General features: G+C 45.1%; 1 protein-coding gene and 1 long non-coding RNA gene across 4 annotated transcripts in view; one reads left to right on the plus strand and one right to left on the minus strand.

The window, feature by feature from the left end:
* The first annotated feature begins 430 nt into the window (after nt 1-430).
* The window catches only part of Pde4dip (phosphodiesterase 4D interacting protein), a 213,693-nt gene continuing 190,029 nt past the window's right edge, over nt 431-24,094 (plus strand). For all 3 annotated transcript variants that reach the window (XM_075981819.1, XM_075981818.1, XM_075981824.1), the window contains exon 1: nt 431-793. In XM_075981819.1, the coding sequence (XP_075837934.1) occupies nt 609-793 (185 nt within the window). In that variant the 5' untranslated portion in view covers nt 431-608. The remainder of the gene's footprint in view (nt 794-24,094) is intronic.
* On the minus strand, nt 8,786-24,016 carry LOC142853907 (uncharacterized). Its single transcript, XR_012911286.1, has 3 exons — nt 23,876-24,016; nt 23,452-23,643; nt 8,786-8,872 (listed from the first exon to the last, which is right to left on the minus strand). It is a non-coding gene; the product is annotated as an uncharacterized LOC142853907 (long non-coding RNA).

The raw sequence follows: 24,094 nt of genomic DNA on the forward strand, positions 1-24,094 counted from the left end.
CCTGGCTCAGCCTTCTTTGTTGTTGGGATTGCAGGCCTAAAGCCAGTACTTCCTGATAACATGTTTTGTCTCACTATGAGCCCAGGCTGGCCTGGAATTTATAGAAATCCACTTGTCTCTGCCTTCAGGAGTAGGGATTAACGGCCTGCCTCACCGTGCCTCCCCCGCCCCCGTGTGTTTGTGTGTGTGTGTGTGTGTGTGTGTGTGTGTGTGTGTGTGTGTAGATCACAGGATAACCACTGGACCATCTTGCCCATCAGGGACTTCTTTAAGCCTAGAAACTGAGGAAGGTGACATTGGAGTGCATAGAACGAAAAGGCAGCAGTGAGGTCTGGAAATGACAGGACTGCCAGACTGAGGTCACAGATGGAGAGAGAAACAGAGATTGCAGGGCAGCTACGTGCCTGTAGCAGAGGGACCGAAAGCGTCTGGGCGGAGCAGTTGGCAGGCAGCCTCGCGGGAGGTCGAACCTGACCGCGTCTCCGCCACAGTCGCAGCTTCTGGAGTGGATGCTCATCCACGCAGGGAGAATGCGCCTGGGCAGCCAGTGAAACCGAAGGAAAAAAGCAGAGACCATACTTAGCACGCAGTGCCCAGGCTTGAGACCCATGAAGCGCACGGACAGCGAGTCCATCTGCCACCATGCGCCGCCGCCGCCGTGCTGGGCTCACCACGCACCTCGCCAGGCCCCGTGGCGGCCCCCCAGCCGGGAACGACGACCCCCAGAGTGGGCCGGGAGCTGGGCGGTGGCGGCAGAGGAGGAGGAGGCAGCCTCGGCAGCACCCTGGATGAGGTGAGGCATGGGCAGCTTCCGTCGCGGAAGCCGGGGAAGATGCAGTGCAGGGGTGCTGGTGTGCGCGGGTGCTGGTGCGCCATGAGCGGTTCGGGGCTTAGATCCTGGCAGAGATCCGCACTCTTAGGAGAGATTGAAACCCAGTGACAATTGCTGGATAAGGTTTGTCAGACACGCAAGAGACGAGGGCTCCCAGGATAAAATAAGATCGACAAGACAGGGCTGGGTGGCGCAGGAAGAAAGGTGTGGCCCCGCTGTACCGGAGAAAGCGTGGGAATCTAGGTCCCTATCCTAAGGTCTTGCTGGATCTGTGCTGGTGCAGGTGAGGATGGAGGCAATGCCTGCTGGGTTGAGCCAAAGGAGAACTGACTGAGAAGCCATGCTTGCAGAGACCCCTTCTTCCTTCTTTGCCTTCCTAAGTCTCTTCTTTCCTGGATATTTATTTGCTTTCCGCTGGAGACAGCAGGGTGCCCGGGGGATGGCTCTTTCCTCCTCTGCAGAGCCGGAGCCGGGCCTGGGCCTGTGGGCTGGGAGCTTTGGGCCAGCTAGCTCCATCTAATCCAGACCCTTCCTTCCCTGGCTCTGGCCTAGAACACAGCCGGCAGATTAGGCCCCGTGTTCTTCATGTCGCAAAAGCAAAATGAAAATCTGTCATGTTAGTGTTTCCAGGAGAAGGGACAGATTATACGGCTGCCATTTCCTAAGTAAGCACGTCTTTGTCATAGAATATTTAGGGTTTTTTTTTCTTTATGGGAAGCTGGTCTTTATCACTCAAACCTAAAGGCAATGGTGCTTTCAAGTCTTTGCCATTAACTAACTGGGATCTTTAAAATGAATAAATAAAAATCACTTTATCTTTCTAGGCCTCAGTTTCCTATGAGTGGAACTGGGATTCGTATTAAAAGAGATTTGACCTTAAGGCTGAAGAGTTGCTGAATTTGTATTGCATGTTCCAAAGTCTGCTGTATTTGTGAACTCGGAAGGGGTTCTATTCAAAGGACCTTTCCTTCATCATACTACCCCTGTTTATGCAAGAAAATATAGTCAAATCCTATATCTGACTATACAGTAGCTAAAAGGATCACATTTCTCGCAAGAAGCACATAATAAATTATTGGAAATTAAAGAATAAAGCAAGGAACATTCACTTTTTTATATAAAATGAAACTTTAGCCCAAATGTAATTGTTTTAAAATGTGAGTGTGCTTTGACAACGTCTGTATATTTATGGAAATATGTTTCTAAAATGTCAGGGTTTCTTACACGCTCTCTATATAATAGCTGAATTTTTTTCTGGAATGAAATAAACACTCATCATAAAGGGCTGGCCTTTCTCGCTGTCATTGACAATAACAAATCTGTAGGCTCAGTACATGACTCCCTACACTATGGCAGTAAGGCGCTTTAGCAGGCTCTTCTTATGTAGCCCACCTTGACCTCAAAGTCATGATCCTCCTGCCTGAGCCTTCCCAGTTTCCTCGACTGATACTATGGGCTTGGGGCACCACACTCTGCTGTTTATATATGTGTGGTGAGCTTAAAAATCAGCCTGGGATACATGGCAAAATGATGTCTCAAAAACACGCCTCCCAATAAATAAATAAACAAACAGATAAGCAAATAGGAGATCTTAAGTTGGCCATCGTTGTGTGTGCTAACTAAACTAAAAAGCAAATCATTGCAAGTTCAAGAATCGAAGGAAAGCTAAAACAAAATGCAAACGTTCTAGGACCTGGTAGCTTCCTTTCCATGTCAGCTGTGAGAGCAGAGGCTTAAGGAATACTAGCGTGTCATATACTAGCGTGTCAGATACCAGTGTGTAGATACCAGTGTGTCAGATCCTAGTGTGTCAGATCCTAGTGTGTCAGATACCAGTGTGTCAGATACCAGTGTGTCAGATCCTAGTGTGTCAGATACCAGTGTGTCAGATACCAGTGTGTCAGATACCAGTGTGTCAGATCCTAGTGTGTCAGATCCTAGTGTGTCAGATACCAGTGTGTCAGATACCAGTGTGTCAGATACCAGTGTGTCAGATACCAGTGTGTCAGATCCTAGTGTGTCAGATCCTAGTGTGTCAGATACCAGTGTGTCAGATACCAGTGTGTCAGATACCAGTGTGTCAGATCCTAGTGTGTCAGATACCAGTGTGTCATATCCTAGTGTGTCAGATACCAGTGTGTCAGATACCAGTGTGTCAGATACCAGTGTGTCAGATACCAGTGTGTCAGATACCAGTGTGTCATATCCTAGTGTGTCAGATACCAGTGTGTCAGATACCAGTGTGTCAGATACCAGTGTGTCAGATACCAGTGTGTCAGATACCAGTGTGTAGATACCAGTGTGTCAGATCCTAGTGTGTCAGATCCTAGTGTGTCAGATCCTAATGTGTCAGATACCAGTGTGTCAGATACCAGTGTGTCAGATACCAGTGTGTAGATACCAGTGTGTCAGATCCTAGTGTGTAGATACCAGTGTGTCAGATCCTAGTGTGTCAGATCCTAGTGTGTCAGATACCAGTGTGTCAGATCCTAGTGTGTCAGATACCAGTGTGTCAGATACCAGTGTGTCAGATCCTAGTGTGTCAGATACCAGTGTGTCAGATACCAGTGTGTAGATACCAGTGTGTCAGATACCAGTGTGTCAGATACTAGTGTGTAGATACCAGTGTGTCAGATCCTAGTGTGTCAGATCCTAGTGTGTCAGATACTAGTGTGTCAGATACCAGTGTGTCAGATCCTAGTGTGTCAGATCCTAGTGTGTCAGATCCTAGTGTGTCAGATACCAGTGTGTCAGATACCAGTGTGTCAGATACTAGTGTGTCAGATACTAGTGTGTCAGATACCAGTGTGTCAGATACCAGTGTGTCAGATACCAGTGTGTCAGATCCTAGTGTGTCAGATCCTAGTGTGTCAGATCCTAGTGTGTCAGATCCTAGTGTGTCAGATACCAGTGTGTCAGATACCAGTGTGTCAGATACCAGTGTGTCAGATACCAGTGTGTCAGATCCTAGTGTGTCAGATCCTAGTGTGTCAGATACCAGTGTGTAGATACCAGTGTGTCAGATACCAGTGTGTCAGATACCAGTGTGTCAGATCCTAGTGTGTCAGATCCTAGTGTGTCAGATACCAGTGTGTCTGATACCAGTGTGTCAGATACCAGTGTGTCAGATACCAGTGTGTCAGATCCTAGTGTGTCAGATCCTAGTGTGTCAGATACCAGTGTGTCAGATACCAGTGTGTCAGATACCAGTGTGTCAGATCCTAGTGTGTCAGATCCTAGTGTGTCAGATACCAGTGTGTCAGATACCAGTGTGTCAGATACCAGTGTGTCAGATACCAGTGTGTCAGATACCAGTGTGTCAGATACCAGTGTGTCAGATCCTAGTGTGTCAGATCCTAGTGTGTCAGATACCAGTGTGTCAGATACCAGTGTGTCAGATCCTAGTGTGTCAGATCCTAGTGTGTCAGATACCAGTGTGTCAGATCCTAGTGTGTCAGATACCAGTGTGTCAGATACCAGTGTGTCAGATACCAGTGTGTCAGATACTAGTGTGTCAGATACCAGTGTGTCAGATACCAGTGTGTCAGATACCAGTGTGTCAGATCCTAGTGTGTCAGATCCTAGTGTGTCAGATACCAGTGTGTCAGATACCAGTGTGTCAGATCCTAGTGTGTCAGATACCAGTGTGTCAAATACCAGTGTGTCAGATACTAGTGTGTCAGATACCAGTGTGTCAGATACCAGTGTGTCAGATACCAGTGTGTCAGATACCAGTGTGTCAGATACCAGTGTGTCAGATACCAGTGTGTCAGATACCAGTGTGTCAGATACCAGTGTGTCAGATACCAGTGTGTCAGATACCAGTGTGTCAGATACCAGTGTGTCAGATCCTAGTGTGTCAGATACCAGTGTGTCAAATACCAGTGTGTCAGATACTAGTGTGTCAGATACCAGTGTGTCAGATACCAGTGTGTCAAATACTACTGTGTCAGAAGTGTGGGGGGTGTGCTTTGAGCCCGATTTTCCTAGTTCTCATCTTATAAGTGGAAGAAAGCAGCTCTGCTCTCCAGGTTCAGCTTGTGCTGTTCCTTGAGCAGTGAGGCAGTGGCTGGAATTGAACTCAAGGCAAATTCCCTCCAGAGTCTCAGCTCTAAACTCAGGGCATAACGGTATAGCAAGGAGCAAATGCTGGACCAGAATGACAGAGGGAGAAAAAAAATAAAGGGGGTCTCTTCCAGAAAAGCTGGCTGCTTGTGTCCCATGAAGTTATGCAAATTCTGCCTTCAACTTCAGTGTTTCTCAAGTGGATGAACCCACATAGCTACTGCCCAGACCTTTAATAGCCAGCTATTAATTTATAGTAAGGATTTTTTTTATACATGTGTGTGGGAACTCAGTTCTCTTTCGTTAGTTCAGGGAAGTTGATGGTATACTTGTTACATTTGATTGTAACATTTGAAGTAAGAGCAGGAACATTTATTCAGTGGATTTTATTTTTTTAAGAAAAAAAATTGAGAACTCCTGAGTATCGAGGACACAAATGAGTTCTTTTTCTTTTTTAACCTAAAGAGTAAATGTCCCTTGGCTGTTACTCTTTCTTGTGTATGCTTCCCCCATGATCTGTAGTAAGTGAACATTTTTAACCAGGTTATAGTCTATTTGATATTTTGTGTGGTGGTAATGAAAATGGGCCCCCTGGGCTCATAAGGAGTGGTGCTCTCAGGAGCTGTGGACTTGCTGGAAGAACTGTGCCACCTGGAGTGGGCTTTGGGGTCTCAGATGCTAAAGGCAGGCCCAGTGTCTCACTTTCTTCCTGCTGTCTGCTGATCCAGATGTAGAACTCTCAGCTCCTTCTCCAGCCCCAGTCTGCCTGCGTGCTGGCAGGCTTCCCATCACCCTCTAAACTGTAAGCCAGACCCAGTTAAATGTTTTCTCATAGAAGTTGCTGTGATCATGACATCTCTTCAGAGCAATAGAATCCTAATGAAGACGTTTGGGAATCTTAGAGTCTCTCTCCTGTCTACACATGTCTTCTCTTAATCAGTTGGTGTTAACTGGAAAGATTAAATTCCAAATGACAAGGTTCTTACTGTGTTCCATTCAGTGCTAGGCTGGACAATATATAGGGTACAGAGATTTATTTCCTCAAGCTCAGGAAATCGAGAAGTCCAAGATCAAGAAAGCAACAGCCGGTGAATACCTTCTGACTGTAATTATTCTGGAGACACAGGGCATCTGGTTGTACAGATTTTAGAAAGAGGATTGACAGAGACCAGAGCCATTGAACCCCAGGTGGTGAATCTTTGGCAGGCAATGTTTGGAGCTAGAAGTTATGTATGCTTTAGTCATAATCTGTAGTGTTTGGGGATATCGAAAGTGATTCTAATGATGGAGTTTAACAAAGCCCTTTTTAACCTCATCCTAAGACACCCACTGATCTGTCTTGTTCTTCGGGGCCGCTGCCGTCGGTTGTTCAATCTGGAGGACCTGGAAACCATCATTTCGTATGTTTTGTTCAAGATTTTAGTAATTTCTCTCAGAGGTTAGGGAGAATGGATCCTGTTCCTGTGTGTCACTGAGACTTTTGTGCCACTGAGAGCAAATACTCGACAGAAACAACAGTACCGGAGAAAAGATTCGTTCTGGTTCATCCAGAGGGTGGCAGTCCATCATGGTGGACAGTCAGAGCCGTGTGGCCCAGCCTGTGACTGTGGAGGCGTGTGCAGGGGCCATGTACACGGAAGCAGAGAGTGGCTTGGCTGAAAGCAGCAGGGCCTGGGAACTAACTTAAAACGCCGCCTGCCTGGTGGCCTGCCTCCACACCAGGCCCCAGCTTCTAAAGCTAGTGGCCCCATGGCCTCCAAACAGCACTATGGATTGAGAAACAAGCCTCAAACCAAGAGCCTGAAGGAGGGACATTTCAGAATAAAGCGACAGCGGACCTTATTACTTCGTGCTCTCTGAAAGTAGCATGTCTCTCTATCCATACTGTACTTGAGTTTTCAGTCTTACCTGTGTGTTGGAGTCACTTAGGGAAGACGTAAAGTGCTGCCGTACAGACTCCACTCCTGGCCGTGCAGCCGGCTTCTTTCAGATGGTCTCAGCATCAACCTTCCTTAGAGACACCCTAGATTTCTCACGCCCTTCTCAGGCTGGGTGATAGAACCTCTGAGTTGGGTAAACTGTCTCATTTCTAAACAACACTGAGGAAAGTTTGCCATCTCTTGCTCAGGCCTAGGAACTGTCTTAAACCCCTTTGTGGACACTTTGGAATGATGGCGAGTGTTGAAACAGGGTCTGACCTACTTTTTATGTGAGTCACAAATATGGGAGATGGGTTTAATAAGCCGAGTGAAGAGATAGGATCATTAAACGGCCGTTGAAAGAAATTCATGGCAGAGGCGGCGAGGGCCCAAGCTCAGGCCGTGGCAGTGAGAATGTGGGGGAAGGGATTTAAGGATTCCTCCGTTAGACTGGAAGGTATTCATGGTGAGCAGAGCAAAAGAAATGAGAGAGACAGTGGAAATAAGCACTCTCGGCCCTCTGACCTGCAGGTTCTGCCAACTGTGGGCCAGAGAGGTCCCAGAGCAAAGCAACACACTAGGAAAAACAATACAAATGAAACTGGGTACAGTACTCAAACCAGTGGCATTTTGATCGTATTAGGCGGTGTAGACCAGCTAGCGATGTGAACATGTTCAGGATGATTCGTGCAGGTTGCCTGCAGATAGAAAGCCATTTTCGTGGATGAGGCTTAAGCGCCACAGATTGGTTCCTGCAGGAAGTCCAAAATGAGTTTCTTCAGGAAGGTCCTGGAAGAGACAGTGGTGCTTCTGATGTATGTAAACATGTGAAGACCACAGGCCTGGGCCTTCTGGCAGACAGCTGGGTTCTTCCAAGATACCGAGAGCAGAGAGCAAAATCAATAGAGTAGATAACCACAGAGTGGAGAGAAACAGCTCCGTTGTTGGAGTGTTTATATGAAATCATGCTTGACTCTAATTTTTGTTTGTTTGTTTGTTTTTTTAATTTAGCCACAGCTGAGGCCTAATCCCTGCTTCTTCTGGGGTGAGGGTAGAGAGCGGAGCAAAAACAACTTGTCATTTCATTCTTAATCTGAGATTCTATGGCTGTGACAAACACCATGACCGAAAGGGCAGCTTGGGGAGAGAAGAGTTTATTATGCCTCCTCCTCTATATCATAGCTCATCATTATTAAGTCAGGACAGGAGCTCAAGCAGGACAGGAACCTGGAGGCAGGAGTTGATGCAGAGGCCATGGGGGAGTGTTGCTCGCTGGCTTGCTCCCCATGGCTCACTCAGCCTGCTTTCTTATAGCACCCAGGACCACCAGTTCAGGGAGGCACCACCCACAATACCCTGTGCCCACCCCCATTACTGCTAATTAAGAAAATGCCCAATCTTAGAGAGGCATTTTCTCAGTTGGGGTTCCCTCCTTTCAGATGACTCTCTCTTGTGTCAAGCTGACCTAAAACTAGCCGGCACAAGTGGTGAGGACCCTTGGCAATATCAGAAGACCTGCCGAGAAGACTGCACATGGAGACGGAGGGCGATGGGCAGAGGGCAGTCGCAGACAAAGGGACACTCCAATCCCTTCAGCTCACTTGCTTTCTGAGTATTATCTGCCAGAGCGGTTTCGAGTGGTGATCCACGCTCGACCTCACAGGTTCTAAGCAGGCTCCTGTAATGACAGTATTGGTATCCTGTCAAAGCACAGCCCACCCTCACCGTGCTTTTCATAATTTGTATTATCAGTGATGTTTTAGTTTTATAAAGAGTTATTCATTTGCTGAGCAGTGGTGGTGCACACCTTTAATCCCAGTACTTGGGAGGCACAAGCAGGCAGATCTCTGAGTTTGAGACCAGCCTGGTCTACAGAGTGACAGCCAGAACTGCACAAATAAACCCAGTTTGACAAGGTCACATAGTTGTGGAAGAGCGGACGTCATGTTTACCGTGCAGGTGCGCTAAATGTCCGTGTCCTGCCCAGTGGAGACATTATTTTCGTTTGTCTATGTTTAAAAACGCTTCCTTTGCAGTGCCGCTAAGTCTGTATTTCCTTAAGAATAAATCAAAATAAAACAGTGAGTCGATAAAAAAAAATCAACTTTAAAATTCTTTACTAGAACTTAGACAAAAATGACCTGTCCTCAAGTCGGTATACACTTGGTCACTGGCTTTAAAACAGGAAAGTGTGTTACAAAGTCTGACCTTGTGAGGACTCCTTTTCTAATGCACACAGCAAAACCCATGAAGGTCATCACAGAGAACCGAAGGACTTGTTAAGAAAAAGGAAGTGGGCGTGGCCACGACTGAGACTATATCCCCCCCCCCAACTTCAGAGCATGCCCTATTCAGGTTAGTGAAAATGAGGGGGTTGCGAATTTAAAGGAGAATCTGGGACCCTTTTCAGACAACAAAGACACAAAGTGACTGGGGCCCTACTGCCCAAAGTAATAGGCACGTGTGTTCAGAATCGTGCCCACCTGGTGGCCTCACCCGCTGCACCTCCGCCTTCCAAGGCTGTCTGGCAGGTGAGGCAACAGGAGAAATGGTGACATGGAGAAGCTACCCTCATGAACAACAAAAACAGCCTCTCCTCTCAGCATCTGTATTAGTGGCAAAGCACTATGACCAGGGCAACCTATAAAAGAAGGAGTTGAATTGGGCTCTCCACTCTGGCTCACAGACAGAGAGATCAGAAGAGAAGCTCGATCCTTGGAAATCGGACTGAGCTGAAGAGCTTGGCCCTGGTATCAGTCGTGTGAGCTACTATTTATACATATTTCAGTAAAAGCAAACGGAGAGCCGAATCTGGTGGAGGGCTGGCCGGCACATGGCCGATGGTGCACCTTGTTAAGCTGAGCTCTGGAGTGCCCTACCCGGAGGGTAGATGAGAAATAGTACAAGGACCAGGCATGGCGGTGCATGTCTATAATTCTAGAACTCAGGAGTGGGACAGGAGGATTGCCACAAGTTCAAAGCTGATTGGTCTACATAGCCAGTTCTAGGACATCCAGGAATACAAAGTGAGATTCTGTCTCCAAAGAAACAAACAAATCTATCCACAAAGGTAAAAGAATCAAACACAAGACCAGAGAAATAGTGACCCCATGAACCAGACATTGATAAGGGTGCGGGAAGGCAGACCCATGATGCCATACCACTAAGAGATAAACAAAATGCCTATAGAGGCGAGGCAGGGAGCAAAAGCAAACACAGCAGGTGAGGTGTGAGAATGGGGAAAAAAAGTTAAACTACAGGAAGTAGTGAGGGTCAAATAAAAATATATCTGCAGCAGCAAGATAGATTCTACCAGCAGAGGTCACTTGTGGGTGGCTTTTATTGTCACGGTGTCCGGGTCTCTTGGGTGAGCAGCTGTTACCAATGGAGAGGCTCCAGTTTGGAAATGTCCTAAACAGCTAGAAGTCACTACAGTCTTCATAAAGTACGAAGGAAGCCTGGCTGCTTCTGGTCACGTGACAAAAGAGTCAAGGTGAAATAGATTTGTTTTTTTCAAGTTATACAGACAATTGCTTGAAGTCCAGTGTGTGTGTGTGTGGGGGGGGGGGGGTGTGCACACACCTGTCATCCTAGCACTTGGGGAAGTGGAAGCAGAAAGGTCAAGAGTTTGAGGCCAGCTCAAGTTTTATGAGATGCTGCCTCCAAACAGCAATGAAAACAAAATATTCATGTTCTAGTTGATATAATGGCCGCCTTCGAAGTAGCTTGATCTTCCTTTTCTCTCCTACCACTCACTCCTACTCCCTTCCTCTTCTGCCATCTCCTCAGTGCCTAGGAGATCACGGCAACTTGCAAGTGAGATTTGCGACTGAAACATAGGTAGAACTAGCTAGTCGTGTCTCATAGTTGCTTTTAAAAATATTGTGGGAAGTGCCCTAGCACACATGTGGCAGTCAGAGTGATGCAGTCTAGGGGTCCAGGAGTGGGCCCGTTTTGTTTGTTTCTGGCAAGAATTAAAACTTAGGAAATGTGTCACCAGAAAACTCCCAGTGACACCTGGGAAGCTAGGGTTCCCTCTTCAGCGTTCCTCTCATTAATAAAAGAACACAAGAATGGATTCAAATAGAAGATTGAGTTAAAAAGGAGCACCTTAGGACAGGCTATAATGGTATATAATTTGTATTTAATAAATAGATCTTGCCTGAAGACCAGAGGCAAAGCTAAAGCCACTATAGGTCAGGTGATGGTGACAAATACCTTTAATCCCAGCACTACAGAGAATATAAAATAGGAGGAGAGAGAGGTTTAGGTTGCTTAATTTTGTGGTTCCCCCAGCCTTGGCAAAGGTTTTCTCTAGTGGCGAGCTGCTTTGCTTTTCTTATCTTCAGGTTGAACCCCAATATCTGTCTCTGGGTTTTTATTATTCATACGCCAACAGGCAAGATGTAAATCTCGCAGCTGCCTGCAGGGAAGGAGAACAGAGAAAAGAGGGAACGAGAGCTGTGTTGTAGCACAGAGGTTAACCGCTGGGCGGCAGGCAGCCACAAGGTGAGCAGGGAGCAGGGAGCTCAGGAAAAGGAGTACAGAAGCCCACGATGTAAGCCATGGAGTTTAAAAGCATATTTAGGCTCTGGCCAGCATCTTGAAGAAAAAGAAATAGTTACACCTTTCTGAGTTGGGCCTCAGTAAGGTAGGAATATGCAGAGGGAGTTCTCTCTTTCCATCTTTATGTGGTTTCCAGGGATCAAACTCTGTCTTCGGGCTTGCATGCAAAAGCCATGACCTGCTGGTCTATCTCTCTTTCAGGCACAGTTGCTTTTACCTGGTGGAATCTTAAAGGGGGCCATCTGCTCCCTGATGGTTCACGATACACAGACCAAGAGCTGTGGCTAACAAGGTTGGTGGAGCTTGGCACAAAAGAGCACTCCATGCAATGGTTTGCCATGTAACCATGCATCTTGGCTTGAATAGCTAAGGTCATAGTTAGGAGGAAGCAAGGTAATTACTCCCAGAATTTACTTCATCATGGATATGTGTGCATGTAGGCATGAGACCTTGACTGCACATGTGTGTGTTGGCCACAAGTCAGTCTTGGATGTCGTTCCTCTAAAGTCCTCCACCTTGTATTTTGAGGCAGAGTTTCTTAGTGTGTGCTGGGGATTGAACTCAGTCCTTATGCGTGCACAGCAGATGCTATGCCAACTGAACCATCTTCCCAGCATCATAAACATGCTAACATCAGCTTTGTTTTCTAAAATATTAAGTTAAAATATCATTCGTTGGATTTTGCTTTATCGGACAGATATGAGAGTGATATGAGAGAATTTTCTCTCGGATCCAGGATAAATGACTGTAAGAAGTTTGCTCCTCCTTTGGGAAGAATTTCCAAAAACTCGTTGCAAAGTACAGTAGCTTTGGGGCTGACGTGAAAATGGGGGGAAATGGCAGGCAGAGGTGAGATTTTTCTGCTTAGAACTTACTTGATTGTTTAACTTACTTCAAGCTTTCTGGGTTGGCTTCTTGATGCTTTTGAACCCCTGCCAGCTGAAAGAAGTGGCAGGCAGGGGTGGGGAGGCTGGCGGGGGGGACCCCAGCTGTTTTAAACTGTCAGGAAATTGGCTTCCAGTGGTTCCAAGTGAAGAAGAGAGAATTTGTCTTTGTTGTCTGCTTCGCCTTTGTCTTGGGAGTGAGCACTTGATGAGCCCTCTTGATTATACAGATGGGAGCCAAGTACCAGTTAGGGGTGGCTACTGAGAATTAGTTGTCGAGAACTTGGCTTAAGGGACTTTGGATGAGCAAAGTATTCTGTTTAGTGAAGACAAAAGCTGGCCCATGAGGAAGGGGTGCAATCACAGATATTGAATAATTTTAATTAGTCTTAAGAAATACTGAAATCCTTTATTAGTGAAGAATCCATATTAGACTTTCAAATGATTCATTTGGATGTCAGCAAGAACCGTCTGTGTGTGTGTGTGTGTGTGTGTGTGTGTGTGTGTGTGTGTGTGTAGGGAAAATACCATGGAAAACTGTTAATCTAAAAGATTATAAGACTCCATTGTGATATTTTGCAGCTCTTCTCAGAAGTACAGAAAAAATTTTGAGTAGAAATATATATTGGTTTTTCGAGATAGGGTCTCTCTATGTAGCTGTGGCTGTCCTGAAACTCTGTAGACTAGATTGGCCTTGAACTCCCACAGAAATCCACTTGCTTCTGCCTCCTAAGTGCTGGCATTAAAGGTGGTGAACCATCACTGCCCAGCAAACGGAAATAGTTTTAAAATCCAAAGATAGGTTATGTATGTATGTATCTTCCTTCCTTTGTTTCGTCCTTTGCTTGTGCCTTTGTTCCTTCCTTTTTCCCTTCCTCTCCCTCCCTCCCTTTCTCTCTCCCTCCCGCTCTCCCTCTTTCTCTCTCTCTTTCTTTCCTTTCTTCTGATCATTTGTCTATAGTGGTATATTATTTGTGTTTTAGTAAATAAAGCTTGCCTGAAGGTCAGTGCAAAGCAGCCACACTGGTCAGCCATAGAAGCTGGGCCGTGGTGGTGCACTCCTTTAACCCCAGCACTAGAGAGGAATATAAGATGGTGAGGAGACAGGTTTCACACTCAGTCTCATTCTGAGAATACAAGGAGGCAGGATCGCCATTTCGGTTTGAGATAGAGGTAAGAGTTAGTGCCTGGCTGTTTTGCTTTTCTGATCTTCAGGCAAACTTTATTTATTAAAACACGGATAATATACCATTATATCTGTCTGTCTTCAGGGATAAGGTAGTAGATGGCTACGTTCAAAGGCAAGGACCAAGGGTGGACATAGACTATATTGTTCTTAGCAAACTTTTTTATAATTCAAACATCCAGTCTCAGCTTTAAACGAGGATTTGCCAGTTCGCTTACCCTTATGGGTCCGAGGCTAATCCTGCATGATGTCTGCTCCTAGAGCAACTTGCCCCATCCTAGGAAAGGACTTGGGTTTTAATGATGGTGGATTGCCAAGAATGCTTGGAAGCTTTTAGGAATTTATGTCAGTATTGTTTCTGTTTCCAGAAATGTATTTATTGACCATACCATCAGCCTGCACAATTTTTAAGATTTATTATCTATAATCAAAAAAATGAGAATTACACAGAATCAACCCAAGCCTTCTAAAACCCCTCTAAGAAATTTGCATACCGCATTTCTTGCATGATTTCCCCTCCCCCAACATCGGACGCACATAAACAGAGGGTGTTGAAAGGCTGGGCGGGCCGTTCATGAGCAAATTACCAGCAGCTGTCTGAAGCCTTGTTCCTAGTTTCCTTCTTTGAGGTTTCTGTTACAGCTGACAGACAAGGCTAGCCAACGAAGGGGGTGGTTATGAATACACATGTGTATGCGCGCGGGCACACACACACACCACACACACACACACACACACTCCTGAAACACAGAGCAGGAAAGATGTTAGGGAAACTGCTTGTTCAGTTTCAGAGCGTCGTCTTATGATAAGGCAGGAAGCTGAGAGATGGAAATTTGGGATCAGTGGCCTAGGCCTCGAGAGCACTTTGTAGAACAAAATTAATTCATAACTGCTATTGTAGAGTCGAGGAGTTATTTGTGATATGCAAACATCAATGTTTAAAAGGCCATAGTTTATTGAATTTTTAAAATACACCAGGCGATGAATTAAATATTCGATATAGACAAACTTGTTTTGTTCTTGCAGGGACCCATCAGCTATTTCTTGTCATTAACCTTATTTTATAAAATATACAGACTCTGTTAATAGCCTAACCAAAACTACAGGGCTGGACTATAGAGCCACTCGTTCTAGCAGCCATGTGACATTGGCTGTGCTGCCCTGCCCTTCCAGGTAAGTGGGACCCTCTGTAGAGGAGGGGGAGACTTTGCCTCCTACTATTGAAAACAAACTTTGTCCAACCATTTCTTAGTTTAAAAAAAAAAATTAAGTTGCATGTGATGGCGCACACTTTTAATCCCAGCATTCAGGAGGCAGAGACAGGCAGGTTCCTGAGTTCGAGGCCAGCCTGGTCTACAGATTGAATTCCAGAGAAACCCTGTCTCAAAAATCAAAAAAGCAACAGTAAGAGCAGTAACAACAACAAAAATTAGCTAACTATTGTGCCAGTTTCTGGGATGAAATGTGCTGTTTTGATAATTGTAGATCAAAACAAGCTGACAATTTTTTAATAAAAGCTATAAATTTTCAATATTAAATTTGTGATAATGTTTTAAATTACATTTATCCTTGGTGCCTACTCTTGTGTTATCTTCTTTTTTCTGTTATGCCAATTCCAGGAGATCTGCAGTCACTGCATGCATGTGATTCACATACAATCATATGTACAGGAAAAACATACAAATAATAAATGATTTTTAATAAAAAATACTAAGATCCTAGAATCCCCATTGAGCCAATGCCAAAGGCAATTACCCAAAGACCTTTCCCCAGGCCTCACCTTTTAGGAGTCCCACCACTTCTACATAGAGCCACTCTGAGGGCCTAGCCTCCAACACATAGGCCTTGGGAGATGTTTAAGATCAAGAAGACTTCTTTTTTCTATCTAGAATTCTGTTAGGTCTCCTTAGATTTCCTTGTCTGGGTCGTGGAGCACAACGTGAATACCATGCACCCACAAAGCATTTGAGTGAGCGAGGAATTATTTTTCTAATTTTCCTTCCTGGTTCCCATGAAAAATTCCTGTTGGGACACTTATTTGCATTTATTTATTTATTGTTTTGCTTTTGCTTTTTGAGACAGGGCCTCACTCAGGAGCTCTGGCTTGCCTAGGACTTGTCATGTAGACCAGATGGTTATCAAATCATGAGGATCCTCTTGGGCAATTAAAGGAGTGTGCCACCACTGCCTGGGCCAGGCTGTCTTCTTTGTGAAGGTCTGCTTCAGTCAAGGGCTTTCCTCCTCGTCTTCGTGTGTTATATTTTAATTCTGCATATAGTCGGACCTGAGGTGTGACTTAAGGAATCCGTGTGTGACTTTCCACACCAGCTTTCAATCCCACACCCAGGGTACAGCACAAGCCCCGCCGTTGGTTGGCCTCACACTGACTCGAAGGCACTTAGGTAACTAAATTGTCCTTGAACTGTATCAGCTTGTGAGAGTAACTCGAAGTCCCATCAATATCAGCTACCTCCGGAGTACCTCTTCTTCGTGGAAAATACAAGTCCCTTTAAAAGGCTCCTCTCTTTTTAATTCCCAAGGTTGTTTTTCATTTCCTGAAACTGCTCCTGGCCTTGAGCTCTGTGGCTCTGGACACAGCTGCCCCGCCACCTGCTGTGCTGTCTTCTGAGCACACGCCCTCCACCCAGGCCCTGCTTCAGCTACTGCCGGGCTGGGCCATTCTTTCCACCCCTGCAGAGCCAACCATTTCTCTCCATGATACTTGGGTGCATCCGTCCAGGTCACAGTTCTCCCCATTGGGTCCTCTCGGGGGCCCATAAAACATGTAGCAGCCTTGAACTTGTCAGCTCCAGTAGAGGAGATTTCCCCATGAGAGAGTTTATATGTACTTGTCTCCCTGTCTATGCCACAGCCACAGATCCAACCAGCTTTATCAGAATGGTTAGGGCTAAAACTGTGTGCACGGTACACACAGACTTTTATCTTGCCATTATTTCTTTGCTGAAATTGTTTATTGATTTGATTTGCCTGTGTGTGTCTGTGCCTTGGGTGCCTGGTGCCATGGAGGCCAAAAGAGGGTTCCAGATATGCTGGTACTGGAGTTACAGACCTCATTGTGAGCCGCCATGTGGGTGCTGGGGCTCAACCTGGTGCAGCCAGAGCAGCCATCTCTCCCGCCCCCTTGGGAGACAGTCTAGATCCGACGATAACCTAGTGTACTAGCTGTGTACCGTACAGTGAATGCTTCCCTTCATTCTTGTGCCGTCCTAATCCCTTTCCGTCCACACTGATCCCACTTCCTGAAGAGCTGAAAGGGTAATCTTATAAATCAATTCATAATTATCTCCACTTGACAAAAGCCACATCCACATTTCTTTCCAAAAAAAAAAATGCTCTTTTTTACTCGGTTGGTCTGCCCCCACGTCTAATGTGGGAAACCGGACCCACTAGGTTTTTAGAAACTTATTTGTACAGTGGAGAGGCCCACACTCAAGATTCTTGGATGCTGTTTATTTAAATGGAAGACCACATGAGGCTCTTCCTTACTATTTTTGGAAGTCTCCATGGGTCTAACAATCACATCTTAGATTTGATTTTTGCCTTGAAGACACTTCTTTTGGGGGGCAGGAGGAGTGGTTTCCCCCTGGGTATCTCTGGCTGTCCCGAAATCCACTCTGTAGACCAGGCTGGCTTTGATCTCACAGAGATTCGCCTGCCTCCGCCTCCTGAGTGCTGGGACTAAAGACGTACGCCACCACTGCTTGGCTGAAGCTACTTCTCATTTTGAGATTTCACTGACTGGGAAGATGAGAAGCAGTTGGGTTTTTGTTTGTTTGTTTGTTTTTAGCTAACAAGCCTGGCTCTTCACACACCTCTAAACTCTGTTTTAAAACATTGAATGGTTCATGCCGGCCATGGTGGCTCCTGCTTATATATGGGGAGTTTGAAGCTGTAAAGGGAGACCTGTCTCCAAAAACAAAACAAAAAGCTGAATTGGTATTTTTTAAAATACTGGCCTTTTTTGTACACATTTTATCATAATATGACTGCTAAAGGCCTGTTAGCGAGTGCTTAGAGAAGCCTGGTAAGCATTTTTGAAACTCCATCTGAACATCCTTATTACATTTTCTGTTCTCTCTCTCTCTCTCTCTCTCTCTCTCTCTCTCTCTCTCTCTCTCTCTCTCTCGTTTTCTGTTTTTTTGTTTGTTTATTTTGTTTTTTGAGATAAGGTTTCTCTGTAGCTTTGGAGCCTGTCCTGGAACTCACTCTGTAGACCAGGTTGGCCTAAATCTCACAGAGATCCGCCTGCCTCTGCCGCCTGAGTGCTGGGATTAAAGCTGTGCGCCACCACTGCCCGGCTCATTTTCTGCTTTCTACATTGATTTATATACTCTTTCTGCAAATACGTAGTACAGGTTTTCCCCACCCAGTTCTGTGTAATAGTTTCTTCAGTGCCCTCGGGGCTCTCTCGCAGGCTCCGCAGGGTGCTTCCCCCAGAGGCCTGCTGATGCCTGCTGCGTCTGTCTGTTACACTCCCTGCCCACTTACAACACCTCACTTCTAGATATTAAGTTTAATTCCAATTATTTACTATTGTTTAGCAAAATACTCTCAAACTTATAAGCTTAACAGTAGGTGTTTTCTTATATCATGGTTAGTAGTGATCAATAGTTCTAGTAAGGTCAGAGGACAGGTGTACCCCCATCACGGCCACATGGGCGATTGTTTGGTTTCGTCCAGTTGATAGTGGCATTGCAATGGGGGCTGCTGGTTCCTAGGCTCCACTAAGCCTCTGTTCTGTTTATAGTCTCCAGCCTCACCATGTCGTTTATCTACATAGCAGTTTGATTTCTTATCTGGGAGACTTCTTATTGACCTAGCATTGACAGTTAGATAGCAAGTTCCTCAAGCTGATGTAAGTTAAAGAGTGAAAAATTATAGCCTACCTCTCGATGGGAAAAGTATCTGGGAAACTGTGTCCTCCTTGGTCTTACTCTGTCCCAAAAGGATATTTATCTTAACGCAGAGTTAGAGAGATGGGCAGGGCACTGGGAGGGACCAGGAGGATACCTGTTGACTAATCAAGTCTGTGGAATGAACCACAGCGATCAGTGACATGATGGATGCTTGGGTGTACTGTCCTCCCATCTAAGCATGCATCCATGGCAATCAGTGATGTGATGGATGCTTAGGTGTACTGTCCTCCCAGCTAAGTGTGCATGCACAGAGATCAGTGACATGATGGATGCTTAGGTGTATTGTCCTCCCATCTAAGCATGCATCCATGGTGATCAGTGATGTGATGGATGCTTAGGTGTATTGTCCTCCCATCTAAGCATGCATCCATGGTGATCAGTGATGTGATGGATGCTTAGGGGTACTGTCCTCCCAGCTAAGTGTGCATCCATGGCTACAGAGATCAGTGACATGATGGATGCTTGGGTGTACTGTCCTCCCATCTAAGCATGCATCCATGGTGATCAGTGATGTGATGGATGCTTAGGTGTACTGTCCTCCCATCTAAGCATGCATCCATGGTGATCAGTGATGTGATGGATGCTTAGGTGTACTGTCCTCCCAGCTAAGTGTGCATGCACAGAGATCAGTGACATGATGGATGCTTAGGTGTATTGTCCTCCCATCTAAGCGTGCATCCATGGTGATCAGTGATGTGATGGATGCTTAGGGGTACTGTCCTCCCAGCTAAGTGTGCATCCATGGCTACAGAGATCAGTGACATGATGGATGCTTGGGTGTACTGTCCTCCCATCTAAGCATGCATCCATGGTGATCAGTGATGTGATGGATGCTTAGGTGTACTGTCCTCCCATCTAAGCATGCATCCATGGTGATCAGTGATGTGATGGATGCTTAGGTGTACTGTCCTCCCAGCTAAGTGTGCATGCACAGAGATCAGTGACATGATGGATGCTTAGGTGTATTGTCCTCCCATCTAAGCGTGCAGCCATGGTGATCAGTGATGTGATGGATGCTTAGGGGTACTGTCCTCCCAGCTAAGCATGCATCCATGGCAATCAGTGATGTGATGGATGCTTAGGGGTACTGCCCTCCCAGCTAAGCATGCATCCATGGCAATCAGTGATGTGATGGATGCTTAGGTGTACTGTCCTCCCAGCTAAGTGTGCATGCACAGAGATCAGTGACATGATGGATGCTTAGGTGTATTGTCCTCCCATCTAAGCGTGCATCCATGGTGATCAGTGATGTGATGGATGCTTGGGGGTACTGTCCTCCAAGCTAAGCATGCAGAGAATGCTAGGTGTCAAAATCTGGGCAGTGTCATACCTAATGGGCAGGCATGACATTCTAGAACTAAACTTATTTGTGTCCGATCTCAACTATCAACGTTGTTACTAGGTATTATACTCTATCTCCCCTGGTTCCACATAAATATTTATAAAATAGAGCTAACTAGAGTCTACCTATAAAGTTAGCGTATCTACAAGAGAAGCTAGTTTAGAAGAAAGCCCAATACAGTATGTTAGATGTAGCTATTTTATCATTACATTTAAGTCACACAGCCATCCACATCAAGATGATTAGTTCCCTTCACACAAAGTCAAGATGGAGGGAAGAAAATCAGGACCAAACTGAAGGGAAGGGAAGGTACCACTGGGTACTTGGAAATGATCAGAAAGGTTTAAAGTCAGTTCAACCAGCTAAGCTACGCACCCAGGAAAGAGCAGCGTCCCTGGCTCAGTCAATCAGCATCATCAATACGGTTTACCTCTGCTCTCGTACGGAAAACGTGGAGCAGGTTTATAATTAGGACCATGTGCAATACTGATCAAATGATCTCAGTCTCAAAATGGGAGTGACATCGAGTTATCACAACAGGCCAGGCTCTGCGGTAGAAAAGCCCCCAAATCTCAGTAACTTAAATACTTATTTTTTTAAAAAAAATTTATTGAAAAAAAATTTAGATCTATTTATTTGGTTATTTTACGTGCATGAGTGTTTTGCCTGCGCATATATCTGTGCAGCATGTGAGACCACAGAAGGGGGTTGGATCCCATGGGACTATAGTTAGTGACTGTTGTGAGCCACCATGTGGGTCTTAGGAATTGAACTTGGATCCTCTGCAAGAGGAACGAGTGCTCTTAACCCCAGAGTCAACTCCAGCCCCCCAGGAACTTAATTTTTGTGATGTATTTTTATCTTATTTCAATGTAGGTCAGCATCATTGCAGTCCCTCAGAGGCCTGGGCTGGTGGAAACCTTGGCTCGGCACAATTGCTTTATTAATACGGCGGTGAAAAACAGCTAAGGCTGATTATATTCTGATTCTTAGCATCTACACTCGACTTAGAAACGATGAGTGCCCCACATATTTTAAAGACCAAAGCGAGTGATGTCTCCTTTACTAAATTCCACAGTTAATTTTAAATGGGGGTGAGGAATAGTAAAAGCTAGCCTGTATCTCTTGGGGAAAAATTGACAAAAATTTTTCATATAGTGACCAGCAGGATATATTAGAGTCACACAGATACCTACGCTCCACTCCTGCACTCTGTGCATCAACTGTGGGATTTTTCCGCTAGTGACTTTGGACTTAACCACCTGACTTATTTTGTGGAATATGGCAGAAGAAACGGAGTGCCAGTTCTGAGCAGAGACGTAAGGGACATCATGAGTGTCAATCAACTCTCTCTGCCTCACATTGCCAGAGACAAATGTTCCATATGGGTCCCAGAACAAGAGGTCTGTGGAGCAGACAGCCCACAGTCAACCCAACTACCCTTCAGCCACAGGTCCCTGAGTGTGAAGTCTGCAGACACCAGAGCCCTGAGGTCTCTGCTAAGCAGCACTGTTTCAGCAGGAAGATGATTGACACACAGTGATTCACCTCAGAGGGATGTCCTGTAGACTGGATAATGCTTCCCAAGTAAGCTTAATTGATTGATTGATCAATCTATTAATTAATTAATAAGACTTATTAATTAGCATTATAGTAAATGTAAAGGAAAATGAGATGCCATTAGATTATATATACTAAGTAGTAACAGAGACCCAAACTGACTTATATCTATCACATTATTTCTCTGTTATATAAAATTAATAATAAATTTTACTGCTATTGAACTACATGTACAAATGATAAAGTTGGGGTTATTTTACCCCAACAGTATTGTGATTTAGTTATCTCAAAAAATAATTTGTCTTAGTCTGTTCCTGTTGTTATAACAAAACACCTTAGACTTCATCATTTATAAATAATAGAACTGTGTTTTTCACAGTTTGGGAAACTGGTTAAGATTCATTGTGTGCTGAGGACTGGCTCTCTGCTCTCAAGAGGGTCCCTATTTTGTATGTCCTTCTGACGGAACACAGGCTATATCCTGACATGGTGAGCGAGACAGACAAAGAGAAAGAGGCCAGGGCACTTTCTTCAGTTCTTGAGAATATAACACTCGTGCCTTAACTATTCCCTGAAGACCTTACTTCTTAGGTGCACTCTTTAGGTTCCAATATAAGTGGGAGCCATATGTTCAAAATACAGCATAATTAGAGAATGACAGAATAGAGGCAGAAAAAAAAGTTCACTAAAGTATTATTTGACACTAATATTAGAAATGGCATGCCTATTCGACAAAATAATATTATTAAGTAGGCTACTGATTTTGATCGATTAAAGCATATATAAAAATATAACATAATCATTGGAGTATAAATATGAACAGTTCCTGAAAACATGAACAAATATCTAGCAAGTGGAAAGGGGAGATTGACTATGTAGATCTAAGCTGTAATTACAGCTATATAAATATGCACCAACCAAACACGACTAAAAAGTAACCTGGAGAAACAAAAGCATTTCTGCTGTATTTGTGCTATTTAGACAAGTGCTTTCCTTTTGAAAATTAAGAAAAAATGAAAGTGTTTAGACGCCAAATAAGTCTCTTTCCTCACGAAAACATTTATATTGTAAGTGAGCTCATACTTGCATTGAAAGTCCATTTTTCAAAGACCAGGAAGAGATTCATAAGCTTCAAACATCGACTATCACTAGGTGTTAAGAGTTATTTTATTTTCTACATAGTTTTCTGTAACTTCTGAATGGTCGGCGATAAATATGTTATACATTTTTGTGGTTGCTGAGAAGAAGCCCTTTCAAAAGCACACAAGCCTATTTGTTGAGCCCGGCTTCCTGGAGGCCACCGTTCACCTAGCTAGCGTGTCTCTCTGCTGAAGCAGTGTACGTCTGGCTGTAGACAGAATCTCTCTCCACAGCTCAACAGCCCATAATTTGATTTCAGACACAACTAAATATAGCTTCAACTTTGTTAGGAGGGATGGAAACCTGAGCTCTCTGCCCCTCCCGCAAGGCAACAGATTCTTTTCAAGACAGGTGGCTGTGGGTCTTGCCTAGTGTCAAACTGGACCTTAATTTTGTCTCCTCCTGGTAACATTTTAAATGAACAGAAGGGGAGAAAAGATTCTAATCTCAAGAGCAGTGTGGTTTTTGCTGCAAACTGAGCGTTGGGATGGGAAGATTCTGGACTAGAACATTTTCAAACAATTCCTCTGAAACCCAGTGTATGTTACGAGGGCCTTCCCTTCCAAGCTTCCTGTTGGTGATGAGAACTAATCCAAGACCCTGGAGGTGTTGGCAATTTCCTGCCACAGTACTGGCTCTTGGCGGTTCCACCAGCACTCACTTGTGCCGGCTCTCTCCCCTGAGTCTAATTGCAGGACTTCCTGAAAGAATGGATTCCTTCTAGAAAAGCCTTGCCCATCTATCTTTGGAAATTTGGAGACCATAGACAGGCTAGTGGCCTTATCAGAGCCTGAGCAAAGTCGAGCCTTCTTATTCTCAAACGTGGCATCCACAAACTAAATCGACATCGCCAAATACAGGTGTTATAAAGCTTTTTGAAATTAAAAGGCCAGCGGTAAAGCTAATGATAACAGTGATCGTGTGACTTAATAAAAAGGTTTATTTCAGAGTTAAAAGGGAGCTCCAGGAGTCTAGCCCTCTAATTACAGTACGTTTGTCTGTTTAAACATTGGTACTTACGTAGATGCACAGGGTCTGGGCAGCCCCCTCCTTGGAAGCGAAGGCTTTCCGTGTGATCTCAGAACAGCCACGGTAGAGAGTCCACATCCTGGGGACCCCTCTGAAGTTTCTGAAGATGTTCGGAGCATTCTGGGATGTTCAGGAGCCCTCTGCATCCTGGGAACTTCTGGTAGAGCCCGGTTGCTGTGGGAACTAAGAAGCAAGGAGACAGAATAGTGCAAAACCGGGGGTTTATTGAGATGGGGGCAGCTAAAAAGGCTGCATGGTTTGGTTCGGAGGGTTGCTTCCTGGACAAGTTTCTGCCCGTAGATGGCTGGTGAAGCTAAAACATATCTCTTACATTTCAAATCACCTGTGCCTTTTGCCGCTCTAGTAGGCACAACTGAATTTCCTTCTTAGACTCCATCTCTGGCTCGGAGGTTACCTGTGGGTGGTGATGCAGAGCAGGGAAAGACCACCTTTTCCAAGGTGCGCCCTTGCGGTTGGCTGGTTTTGTCCAAAGCCTCTCACTGGGATGAGAAAGGGAACAGAGGGTAGGACGAGGGTCATCGAAGGCTACTTCTGAGGCCATCATCTTGAGTCTGCAAGAGAGGCGGTGGAGGCCGGAGGGTGTGTGCCTTGGCGTGTCACCTGGGCGGGTCCT

Source organism: Microtus pennsylvanicus, chromosome 7 (assembly GCF_037038515.1).
Source record: "Microtus pennsylvanicus isolate mMicPen1 chromosome 7, mMicPen1.hap1, whole genome shotgun sequence".
In the NCBI taxonomy this organism is placed as follows: domain Eukaryota; kingdom Metazoa; phylum Chordata; class Mammalia; order Rodentia; family Cricetidae; genus Microtus; species Microtus pennsylvanicus.